We start from the raw sequence: 12,302 nt of genomic DNA on the forward strand, positions 1-12,302 counted from the left end.
CAAAGCTGTTCAAGGATACATTCTAGCTAAGGATCAATGTCAAATTGTCCTTTGCCAAGGTGGACACTGAAGAGTACTGACCTTCACTCAAGTAGCATGTGTTACAGATTCAGGGAAAAGAGTAGCTGGATGGAGACAATTCAGCTGAAGTTGTTTACAGATCTTTGCCTTACAAAAAATCACAACTTGTATTTAGATCACCGTGGAAACGTATGCTTTCAATTCATTTATCTTTCTGATAGTTCCAGCAAACCAAACTACCAAGTAGAACCCTCCCCTCTATCTTTTCTCCAGCAAAATCTAAACTTGCAACCTACCAGTCTGTGGCTGCCTGCCCCCAAATGTTCCCTACATCTGAACTCTTTGTGGTTTGGGGTTGAAGGACTATGACTACTTTATTGTTCTTCATCTTTCCTCCTGAAGTCACCCTTCTTCTTGGTACAGAGGGACTCAAGTCAGTCGTACAGGAGTGAGGCACTTCACGAAAATAGCCCCACCTTGGCTTCCGGGTGGTTCTCGAGGCCCCAGCAAATCACTCCAAGGGACTGTCCTCACTACATGCACAGACAACATGGCACCAGCACACCTGGCTTTTTTTCTACCACCTCAACCTGACATCAGATCTTCTGTGAATCATGCCTTTGATTTTTTTTTTAAAGATTTTATTTATTTATTTGACAGAGAGAGATCACAAGTAGGCAGAGAGGCAGGCAGAGAGAAGAGAGAGGAGGAAGCAGGCTCCCTGCTGAGCAGAGAGCCCGATGCGGGACTCGATCCCAGGACCCTGAGATCATGACCTGAGCCGAAGGCAGCGGCTTAACCCACTGAGCCACCCAGGCGCCCCATGCCTTTGATTTTTGATCATACATCACCCTTTCCATCTTTTTCAGAGTGGCTTCCCCACATGGCTAATGTCCACTTTGGTCGAGAGGGTTATCTATTTCAGGTGCCCTGAAAGAAAAATAGAGAGCTTGAAGGCATACATTTGTATTCATCTCAAATCGGTCAGATGTTTTAGTTTAGTTTAGGTTGAATTATGTCTAGGTTGTCTTTCCTTCTGTATGCAAGGACCTTTGCACAGAGAGTGGGATCACTTTCATGCAAAGAATTTCATGTGGTTTTTTTTTTTTATTTTACTGAGGTATAATTGACAAATAAAAGTATGTTTAAAGTGTAATCATGTTGATTTGGTACACAAACACATTGTGAAAGGATTTTGCACCCTCTCTTTATCCAGCCTGAACAGCTGCAGAGAGGTAAAGAGGGAAGTAAAATATTCCAGATTGGGGGTACCTGGGTGGCTCAATCTGTTAAGCAGCTGCCTTCAGCTCAGGTTATGATCCCAGGGTCTTGGGATCGAGCCCCACATTGGGCTCTCCAGTCAGCAGGAAGCCTGCTTCTCCCTCTCCCACTCCCCTGCTTGTGTTTCCTCTCTTGCTGTGTCTCTCTGGGTCAAATAAATTTAATAAAATCTTTAAAAAAACGTATTCCAGTTTGGGCCACTTCCGGCCACTCATACTTCTATTAGCAGAAAGTATCTGTGGGTTGTTCTGGAGGCTTCAAGTTGGTGAAATGTGGGTCTTTTGTGGTCTAATCATCAAAAAAAGAGCTGGCATCACAGTAAATTTCCACAGGCAGGTCTTACTTAGCAAGTGCAAGTGCAGAAGCATAGGTGTGGGTCTTATTGCCGGAGGTTGCCCTCTGGACCAGCTTGATATAGTCTGAGTTCTTCAGGGAGGTTAGGCACCACAGGTCTGGGCCCTCTGGCACAGTGTTTATAAAACACATAGATAAATGCCAAAGTTTTATACTCAAATGTAGCATGGACACCTATGTTCAGATTGCTATAGTATAATCCATTTGTTACCAGCCAATTTTATACTTAAGGCTTACAGACTTCAACTAATTAGGGTCCGGTGGCCAAAGAAAGTTGTACAAAGAAGTATTTATTGGCTTGGGGCCCCACGCTCCAAGATGTACTGAGTCTTCTGCTACAATCAGATGATTGTGTTGACTCTCATTGGATCAATGATCCAATCTGATCATCATTCATATTCTGCCCCAGCACCCCCACCCCCACTCCACCTTCCCAGCAAAGTGGAGAGATATATGAGAGCTGGGCTGTGGTCAAGACAGCAAGAGCCAAGGGCAAAGCAAGGGCTTCTGACTGCTTTCTACCTTAACAGTGGTTTGTTTTTAATTTTTTTTTTTTTAGAAGTGAAAACTACAGCCCTGACCCCTTGGAAAGGTTGGTATATTTATTCCCAGGCAGCTCTGCCTGGGGTGTATGGGTGTCCCAAACTCTTCGCCTTTTTCCCGGATGCCTTGTTTTCTAAGCTAACCCTAGGAAGCAGCCCAGTGGGATCCTTCCCTGACCTTGGGCCATCTCTATGACAATCTCAATTAACCTGTCTCCAAGGACCTGCCATTCCCTCTGGGTAGCTTCCACCCATAGATGTCTAACTGCTGTTTGCTGGCAGCACTAATGAGCACCTGCCAGGGCCCAGAATAGCTCCACATCTTGGCTGTTCCATACCAGGCTGGCCTCTCCTCACACGCGGATGCTCTAATGCAATGATGTTCTTAGACCTTGGCCTTGCATGCTGTCCTCTGCTTACCCTGTTCTCTCTTCCTCTCTTTCTAACTTAAGCTGGAAGGGAAGTGGTGGGAGGGAGGGGAAAATGGAAGGAAGGGGGAGGTTCTTGGGTGAGTCACTTGGCTACGAATTAAACAGTGTCTTATTTGAGGCTTTCATTCCTGCTAGATGTTTCTGATGGATAAATTGACAGTCATCAGAGTTCTCTGGGACCCCAACTATCCTGGTAATTAGTCTTGGGAGGCCTCCACAGCTCTCTAATGAGGTAAAGGGAATAAAGGCATCCAAGGCAGAGTGGAGGCATGGCCGTGTCATGAACAATGGCCTCATCTGTGTGGCCCGTATCACCAGGAGGAGGGGCTAGCTGCTGCTCTGGCCAGCGTGCAGGCTCAGAGAGGGCCCTGCCCCTGGCTGCTGGGATGCATACCTGCCTGGACAAAAGGCCCTCGTCTATGGAATTCTTTGATAGCCTGGAGAGTGGGGTGTAGCCTGTGTGGGCCCCACCTTTCCCTGTGTCCAGGTGGGACAGGCCCCATGGCCTCACTTCTCTTCTCCTCATTCTTAGAAGATGTGTAAGTTACACACAGTAGCAGCCCCAAGCTAGTGGAAAGAAAATTGTATTTGGAGACAGAAGTCGATGGAGCTTAGGAAAGTCACTTCAGCTTTCTGAGGCTAATTCTCCACATATGAGAGCTGAAGAGAACAATCTTCATCTCGAATCTGAGTGTCTTTGAGGGACTGGGACACCGTTCCAACTGCAAGAACTCTTCCTGAAATCCTAATTGATATGGTTTTACTTCTATGCATACTTCCCCTTAAAGTATAAAACTTTCACTGGAAGTTTTACTGAAAGTAAAATCTTTCAGGGACTTTTATTGGAAATAGAAGAAGAGTGAAGCATATGTAGAAGAGAAACAGAGATAAAACAGAAAGTAGGGAAAGAGGGTTTTGTTTTGGTTCAGTCGGTCTTTTGCTTTTTTCTCTGAGTAGAATCTTAAGAGAAAATAAAACACACAGACAAAGTAAACATGAACATATCAGTATGCATCAAAGCATTTTGGTTTCTTCCTTCTTTGAGCAAGCATTTGTTAAATGCCTGCCCTGGGCCCAGTTAGACACAGGCCCTGCTCTTAAGGAGCTTATAACACAGATGAGGAAATACATGTTCGATAAATAAAGAGAATTAGATCACAGACAGTGTGTATTTTAAAAGCTGGACGCATACAGTGCTATGGAAGCAAAACAGGAGCCAAGTCAAGGAAGTCTGCGTGGAAGTGGAAACTGGGGACCAGAACAGAATCTGGAAGGAGTGGGAGTGATTTGGGTGAGAAGAATTTCAGGCAGAAGGTTGGAGGGTATGCGGATGGGAAGGAAAGGGAACGTGGCTCACACATGCACACTTGAGTAAGCACGCATGTATGTGGCGCCCGTGTGCTTCGGAGATGGGGAGAAACCAAAGAACAAGTGGCAGGAACAGTGGCTGACGATGCAGAGAGCAAGAAGATGAGGAAATGTAGGGCATGTTCTACCAAGGAGCTGGGAAGTTTTGTAAAGGCTGTAGGATCACATGGGTTAATATCATGAATGTGGACTCATAGCAACACCGCTCTGGAATTAACATAAAGAAAAACTTCAAGGGGTCAAGGTCACAGGGGACAAGACCCAGTCTGTGAACTTTCATGGCAACCAAAAGGAGAGCTGATGCAGCTGTCCTCTTTGAGAGGACACCGGAGTACCCTTGTCTCAATGTTTCTTCGGGGTCAACCTCTGTTCCCTCCTTTTTGTGACCAGTTTTGTCCAGGTCAGGGTTCTTGGACCTGCCCAAGAGAAGAATGGGTTAGGGTGAGGGGAGAGAGCATGGGGTCGGGAGAGGAGGCAGGCCAGATGTGGCCCCAGTGCAGTGGGTGATGGTCCCCTGTGGGCTTCAGACAGGAGAGAAACAGAAAGGCTCTGTGAGCTTGTCCAGGGTAACAATGCAGGCAAGAGGAGGCTCTGGCACACTTGGTGGCCTTTGCCTTTCTTCTGTGGGAAGAACTTTCTGACACAACAGGTCAGAGCCCCTCTCTGCAGGCTCTCTGTGGTGTGTCCCAGCAGGCAGCAGAGCCACAAAGGAACTCTGGGGGCTTAGCAAAGAAGCCAAAAACATGGTGCCCAGAGCACGCACCTATAGGGGCGTCCAGGCATTGTGAGGAAGATTGGGGGTTGTTTGCACACTCACAGCTGCCTCCCATGCAGCACTGCAGAGGCTCTGGCTGCAAACACACTTTTCTGACTCTTCTTACGTGCTAAGGAATCCAGGTCCCTGCTGGACTGTCTGCCTGGCTTGAGGCAATCTCCATTTTTCTCCCTGGAGACTCCCACGAGCTGGACAGCCCCAAGAGGAGGGACTGCAGGTAGGAATTCCAGAGCCATTAAATGCAGAGAACTGGCATTTGTTCTCTTCTTCTTTACCACAGGGCATCTTCTGAGCCATGGCCAGGACTGGGAGTGAGGATGGGAAGGTGCTGGAGGGAGTGGGGGAGTGGGCTGCAAAGCTGTGTGCAGGTGCTCAAGAGAGCATAAGAAAGGCAAGAGGAAAAGAGCCAACTGCCGACAGATGCATGTCTGGCCCAGAGCACACCACACTAAGTACGCAGAACACCCTTGGAATCCTCATGCCTTGTGCATGGGAAAATGGAGTGCAGCCACTAGGCCTGCCCCCGCTATTTAAGCTGGAACCCAGATGCTCAGAGGCCTCAGAAACAACCTTTGTGGCTCAGAGTTAGTCTCAGTAGCAGGCAAAGGTCTTGATGTGAAAGATCTTGGAGTGGCCCAGAGCAGCAGGGGTTCTCCAGGGAGAGAACGGACCACCTCAGCCTAAAAGGCATGGTGAGTGGCTTCTCTCCTGGGGTTCCAAAGAATGCTCTATGGACAACAGAGATTGAATGCGCAAAAAAGGAGTCCTGATGATGGTTTACAGAAAAACATTCCATGGCAGATGCCTTTCGTTTTGTGTTACCTGGAAGTTTATTTCCCAGCTGGTGTAGAGCACAATACATGGGTTTCGGGCTTCTTATCATGAGAACTTGCACTGCCTGGCCTTGGAAGTGCTGTGAATCCGACAGCACAGACTGGAAGACCGAGTCCATTTTGAACTCATAAACATCTCTTTAGCCACTGCCCCAGAACCAGAGATTTTTCTCAAAGGTCTAGGAATTAAAGTTAGATGGGCAGTGCTTCTAGGGAGAAGGGCTCTAGGACGTGATGGAATCATCCCGTATGGAATCGAGAAAGCCTGGTTTGATGCTGATCTGCCTTAGCCGGAAGCATCTCTGATGGTTAGCCTCCAAGTCAGACAGGCAGGCTCTGGCTTTGTTTTTTTGACCCCGGTGTGGACATGGGCTTAGGGGGGATACCAACCTTTAATACCTCCATTAAATTCATCACAACAGAGCACTCCAGAGCAAGTCTGACAGAGTGCCCTGCTGCATTAGGTACCCACCCCCTCTGGGCCTCCAAACCTGCGTGTACTCTTCCCGAATCATGGCTCTATTTGTGAGGGACATTCTTGGTCAGACACTTTTATTTCAAAAATAGGGAAACTGCTGGGATATTTCATGCACCTCGTGGTTCCTGCCTTTGGCCCTGCCTCCTGAGAGTATCTGTCTGCAGGCCAGGTTGAGGTGCACCTTGTACCTGCAGATGTTCATGGTGGTAGGCTCTCCATCCTAGTGTCCACATAAGCCTTCCCTCACTTGCACGTGGACAGCAAAAGACCGCCTATTTCTTCACTTGATCCCACCTCGACATCCAGCAGGCTGGTTCTGGCCTTTCAGGGACAGGATACTCAAGCTAGGACCTCTGTGACCTTGTCCAAGTGGGGAAGAGGCCAAGTGCTGCAGGCGGAAGCCCAGTGCCCGGCCTGAGATAGAGTGATAGACAGAGCGGATGCCGAGTCCGAGGCAACAGCAGCAGGGAGACAGATTGTTGTGTCCAGCAGGTCCTTCCCTGCCCAACAGGGTGAGCAGCTGGAAGGTTATATGCACATTCAAGGCAGACACTGCTCAGAAGTGGTCAGACGATGATGCAGACACTACAAGGGCCTCACTTCCTCGAAGCTCTTTATAGAACATGAATTAATGCTGCCACCTTCTTCTTGCACTTGACCCTGAGCCCGTTAAAACACAGTAGAGGAGTTGGGACCACCAGCACACATTAACCTGAGCCTCTTGTTCTCTCCGTGTCAAGGAAAGCTCCCCGTTATACAGTGTGTATCCACGGGACCCAAGCTGTGGAGGGTTATTTCTAGTGCGCCCCCGCTCCACATACGGAGCGGCAACATGAGATGTCCCAGTTAGAGGGACGCCTCATCAGAGGCAAGGCCTAATGACAGCAGATCGCGTGACAGATGGTCCCTCTTAGACCAGGCAGCCCATGACGAGTGTGTTCTCTCCACAGGCCCCGGCGCGGTCAGCGAAGTGAACAACGGGACGTCGAGGAGGGCAGGCTGCATCTGGCTGCTACCTCTTCTGGTCCTGCACCGACTCCTCAAGTTTTGATGTGAGTGCCACTTCCCCCACTGAGGAGAAGCTGCTGCCACAGCAACCGCCCACCACAGCAATGGCAACTCCGACAGCAACGAGAGCACCCCTGTTTCTTATGAGCTAGAATCAAATGAAATTCCGAGACACAGAGCCTAATGGGACACAAATTCGAGGGAGGGAACAAAGAATACTTTGGGAAAACGCGTTTCAAAGGGAAATTGAAAATCGCCTTGCAGGCCTTGCAGATCCGTAGGCACAGCTGAGTTTTCTTTCTTTGCCCGAACGGAAAGAACGCACACCTGACTTGGGACCCACCCGCAGCTGCATTGTGACCGGTCTGTGCGCAGGGTGGGCCGGGCTCAGCCACTCTGCCCACTAACGTGCCCCCGGCAAGGAAAATTCTGGAGTCGGCCATCCCAAAATTCAATAGAGATGAACACAGAATGAGTTGTGCAGGCCCAGATGTGCCACTGTGGCCCCTTTCAGAGACTGTGCCACTGTTGTATGTATTACAAAATGCAAAATTAAAGAAAAAAAAAAAAGAAAAAGGAAACTAAACAAGACAGTCTGACAACTACAACAATCCCACAATCAACAGTCACAAAAGATATTATTAAACTTTTGTTTTTCTTTTTTTTTGGTTTTCGTTTTACTACATGGACATCATGGATAATAAGGGATTCTGGTTCATTATTAATTTTATTAATTATATTTTCTGATATGAGCCTAGAATTTAGTGCAAAAACAACACAAGACTAAAAAATACACAAATGAAAGGGGTGAAGAGAAGTATGTTTGTTCAACATTAAAAATAGTGTACTTCTTAACTAGGTTTACAACTGGTGGACCACACACCGGGCATTAACCGCCTGGTGAGGCTATGTCAAATCCACCAAAAAAACACATACAATTTAACCACCATCTCCACCAGCGCTACAGATTTCTCCTTATTCTGGCATTTAATGCAGACAATACTATGCTTCTACCTGCTGTTTAGAAATGGAAGGGTGATCCGCACTGTATCTTGAGTTTGTTGGCTATGCTTCTTTTGATGACATATATTATACAGTATATATATACATATATTTTTTTTGTTAGAGTTCTAGCCATTTTATTTCTCAGCAGGGTCCTTTCTCAGACATTACTGCATGCTGTATATGGCGTTAGCTGTGTGTTGATCTTCTAAAAGATGATAGAGTTTACTGGTAATTGTGTAATCAGCTCCTGCCTTTTTATTTTCCTGGGTTATTTACACGTCAGAGACATTTATAAAAAGTGAAAAGAGAAACAAAACAAAACAAAACACTCATACCAGGCGCAGCATCTTTTCCAGGTGTGGCTCTCGGAGGGGAAGGCCCTGACAGGAGGCCTGGCTTCTCCATCATGCCTCGGGGCGTGAGCAAACAGCAAGTAACTGAACCAACTAAACAGTCAGTAACCACTTGCTTTAGCCCATTATGGGAATCTCTGATGCCTTTGTGACTACTGGAGAATTGAATCCTCTCAGTTCATTTTATTTAATTCCCCACCTTTGTGTGCGTGTGTATGAAAGAGAAGAAAATGCAGTTTTTAGATAACCTTTTTTTCCTCCCCCGAAGTCTGGGAACGGGAGAGGCCTCGGGGAAGGGTCCTGGATGTGATGAGGGAAAGTGGGATTGGGGGCTAGGGGAGGGAGGGGTTGTCTCTGACTTGACATTAAAAAGTGTTCCATGTCCCTCTTCACCTGGTGTGGTACCTCATTCTCAAGCGGGGGGCAGGGGTGAGGGGCAAGAGAGCCTGTCTGGCTCAGGTGGGAAGAATATGGAGGCGAAAGTGCATCTGACTCAAGCCACTGATCTCTAGCCCCCTTCGTTGGGGTGGAGCGGCTTCCTTCTGTGGATGTGTTCTGATGACAGATGGGTCCGGAAAACTACCTTCATCCTCCTAACAGAAGCAGAGGAGGGGTGGCCCTCATGAGGACTGCATCTCCAATGCTTTCCAGATGGTGCTGACTGAGGTTTGCAGCAACCTGCTGGGGTCCCAACACCCCACTTCATAACCTGAGCAAAATGCCAAGCCCAGTTAGGGAAAGGCCTTTATGTGTGATTATTTCTGGGAGGCAGCCTAGAGAAGCTATCACAAAAAGAAAAGATGGGGAGGGGAAAAAAAAAAAGTTAGTATTAAGTTAGTATTAAATAATCTCAAATTCTATTAACCGATGTTTTAGGGACTTTCTTCCCACCATGCCTACCCTGCAAAAACTTGCCTTTAGTCACAAATAAGAGAAAAAAATAGATTTTAATACCAAATAGTATTCATATAATTCTAATCTGTCCTGATTGATTCTGGGAATTAAATAAGTAGCTGCAAATTCACTGAGAGGCAGAAATGAGGTCAGAGCCGAAACACTCAGGGATTACCGTACCTGTGTTCTCAGGGCTCATTTCCACCTGAGAGGAAGGCAGCTATGCTCACCACTATACCACCAACGCCAACCTTCCACCTGAGAGGAATAGGCCATGTTTAGGAAGGAGTAGTTTTCGGTTCTGGCTGTTACTAGCAAAATTGAGGAATGATTGTTGGCTTCAGATCTCTCTGTGTTCTTTTGATAGTCCGTCCTCACCACCAGGGGCCAGCTTCCCCACTTCTTCCTGGCAACATGATCTGCAGCAGTCTGCCCAAACCTCACAGAAATTTGGCAGCTTTGGAGTCACCCCTTCCTTGTATCCCAGAATTGCTAAAGGTGTGGGATTTGAGTGTCCTTAGACTGAAAGTGGATGGGTCAGATTTACCAGTTCTCGCTTGGCTGAAACTACTGTAGGCACTGGTGAGAAGATTTGCGTGCCGGTCATGGTGTTCAGGACATTAACGTGGACACTGGTAGCTCCTGTATTGCTAAATCTGAGCCCAGACACCTCTGAGTAAAATGTGCCAAGGCATCTACAAAGAGACACTTCCTAGAATTTGCTGGTCTGTGGGAGGATGGAGACACATGGCCTCCATTTGAATCAGAGCTTTCTCTTTCATACTTAACTGAATATGCTTTGATCGCACCTCCTCCATGCTCTCAGGAGGGACTGGTCAATCATGACCAATTCTATAAAACGGCATTGATGAGGAAGACTTTAATTTACCTATTTGAGAATTCAATAGCCCTTCTTGCCTTGTGGTTCTTTAGAATGCTGGTTATTCAAGAGCATGGGTCTTGTACAAGCAGCTTTGGCATGGGCATGACTAACGGGCTCAGCAGGTAGGAGAACCTCCTATCCTGCGGCAGGAGGGAGCTCCTCTCATCTTTGGCTTCTTGGGCCACATGAGTCCCAATCTGCTAAATTTCATTCTTTAAAGGGAGGAGGCGTATGCTCACAAGAAAGGACCTTTATTTAACCAGATGCCCTGTTTAATCCAGGAAGACATGGCTATTATTTAGGAGCTTATAGAGACAATTCTCAGACCTGTCTCTTTTCAGGAAAAGGAGCATGGCTAGAGAGTTCTTGTTCACTGAAGAAAAACATCCTGAATAGTGTCTGAAGTTATCGTTCTTGGTACAGGTGCTGATGCAAGACCATTCCCACATGCTGGCCTGGATTTCAGGTATACTGGACTCTTTGAGATTCAAGTCTACTTTAGGATTCATCCAGCAGCACCCCCCCCCAACTTTAGGATATCTTTTGGGAGAGCCATGATTTAGATCTTATCCCATATTTAAGTTTTATCCCTTAATAGTCTCTCCTGTGATTAGAAGGTATGGTGGTGGGGACTGTTCTAGCCCTAACCACTCTAAGCGAATTCCTAAAGAACCCCATTCATCTTGTTTCAACAGAACACTATCTGTTCCTTTCTAGCCAAACAGAAGTGCAATGGCTCACAAGTTGTAGTTAAGACTTTCCCCATAATTCTTCTGCATGGTGGGTTCAGATGTCTCACCTGAAGTATAATGAGTACTTGTCCAAGGACGGCCTTCTGATGAGCGTAACTTGCAAATCTGGAACTATAATCACAGCTGATGATCCACAAATGTTTGTTTTTTCTGCTGTGGATGGTGATAATGATGATGATGATGAATGAAGGTTATTGTTCTTCAAGCTGGAGATAAGTTAGCAAATGAATTAGCACTAAAATGGGACTGAGATTAAGCACATTTCACTAGACTGACCTATCTTTATTGTGTATCTCGGTTTAGAAGGGAGGGCAGTCATACCATTCAATCACAGAAACATCCCTTTAATGTGTGCATTTGATTTTTTTAAAAATGTAAAATCCGGGATCAGCAAAATAGCCACCATTTTTTATGCTTACAATGGTCAAATTTGAGATACTTCTCAGGACAGGAGAAAAATCTATGCAAAAGGAGAGATATGGCATAGTAGATGGTCCCTGCTCATGATGAAACATCTTGTGTTTCTATGGCCAAGTGTATATGAACCTGCCAGCCATTTACTCTTTATCAGATAAGCAACTTAAAAGAGCTAAGATTAGTGGTATCTGAAAGAGGCACTAAGGCACTAAATAATACTTCTTTCCAGCATTAAAAAAAAAAAAAAAAAAAAAAAAAAGGTAAACTAAATCCCAGATCTAATTTGGTTCACATCTTGCTCACTGGGATTTGATCTTATAGTTAGCATCTCCTTTATCTTCACAAATTGCTCAATCAGGTCATTCTAAAGCATCAATCCTTACCTCTCTCTGCTTTTAATTCAGACATTATTTCCATGAGTGTCCAATTCTATCTTTCTCCAAGGCAATAAATGCAAATGAATATGCCTGTGATTTGTGAGTAAATGAGATCTCTGAGTCTCTGCATCTTCATTCTAATTTTTCGGTCCCTCACAACTTCCTATCTCTCCCATCTTATCCACATTATGTGACTAGAACAACAGAGCTTTCTACAGCAGACTGTTCAATTCCTGAGCTCAAGATATGATCACTTGTTATAATTTATGTCTGGAGCATGTTGGTGCATTATTTTCTATGAAGGAGGCTTAGTTTGGCTTTCATTTTCTGAATGTTGATCTTACCCCCATCCATGCTTCCATGTAACTTAGACATTGCTTCTGACATATTGTTAAGGTACATGCATTTATTTCTGTACTTCAGGGATTGTTAGTATTATTAGAAAATGAATTGTACCTCTGCCATCAAATATCTATTTGATTTAAAACTTCCTAGAAATATAAGTTGGTGGCCATAGCCTTTATGTGGTT

The 12,302-nt window shown here is 45.9% G+C and overlaps 1 protein-coding gene across 11 annotated transcripts in view; it reads left to right on the forward strand.

Annotated features, from left to right (window-relative positions):
• Nucleotides 1-11,732, forward strand: part of NTM (neurotrimin) — a 943,341-nt gene extending 931,609 nt beyond the window's left edge. For 8 of the 11 annotated variants that reach the window (XM_082683276.1, XM_082683281.1, XM_082683277.1 and 5 more), the window contains 2 exons: nucleotides 2,216-2,248; nucleotides 7,034-11,732. In XM_082683276.1, coding sequence (XP_082539402.1) covers nucleotides 2,216-2,248; nucleotides 7,034-7,134 — 134 coding nt within the window. In that variant the 3' untranslated portion in view covers nucleotides 7,135-11,732. The remainder of the gene's footprint in view (nucleotides 1-2,215; nucleotides 2,249-7,033) is intronic. The other 3 variants (XM_082683280.1, XM_082683285.1, XM_082683286.1) reach the window with 1 other exon arrangement.
• The last annotated feature ends 570 nt before the right edge of the window (nucleotides 11,733-12,302 follow it).

Source organism: Mustela nivalis (genome assembly GCF_964662115.1).
Source record: "Mustela nivalis genome assembly, chromosome: 9".
Classification (NCBI taxonomy): domain Eukaryota; kingdom Metazoa; phylum Chordata; class Mammalia; order Carnivora; family Mustelidae; genus Mustela; species Mustela nivalis.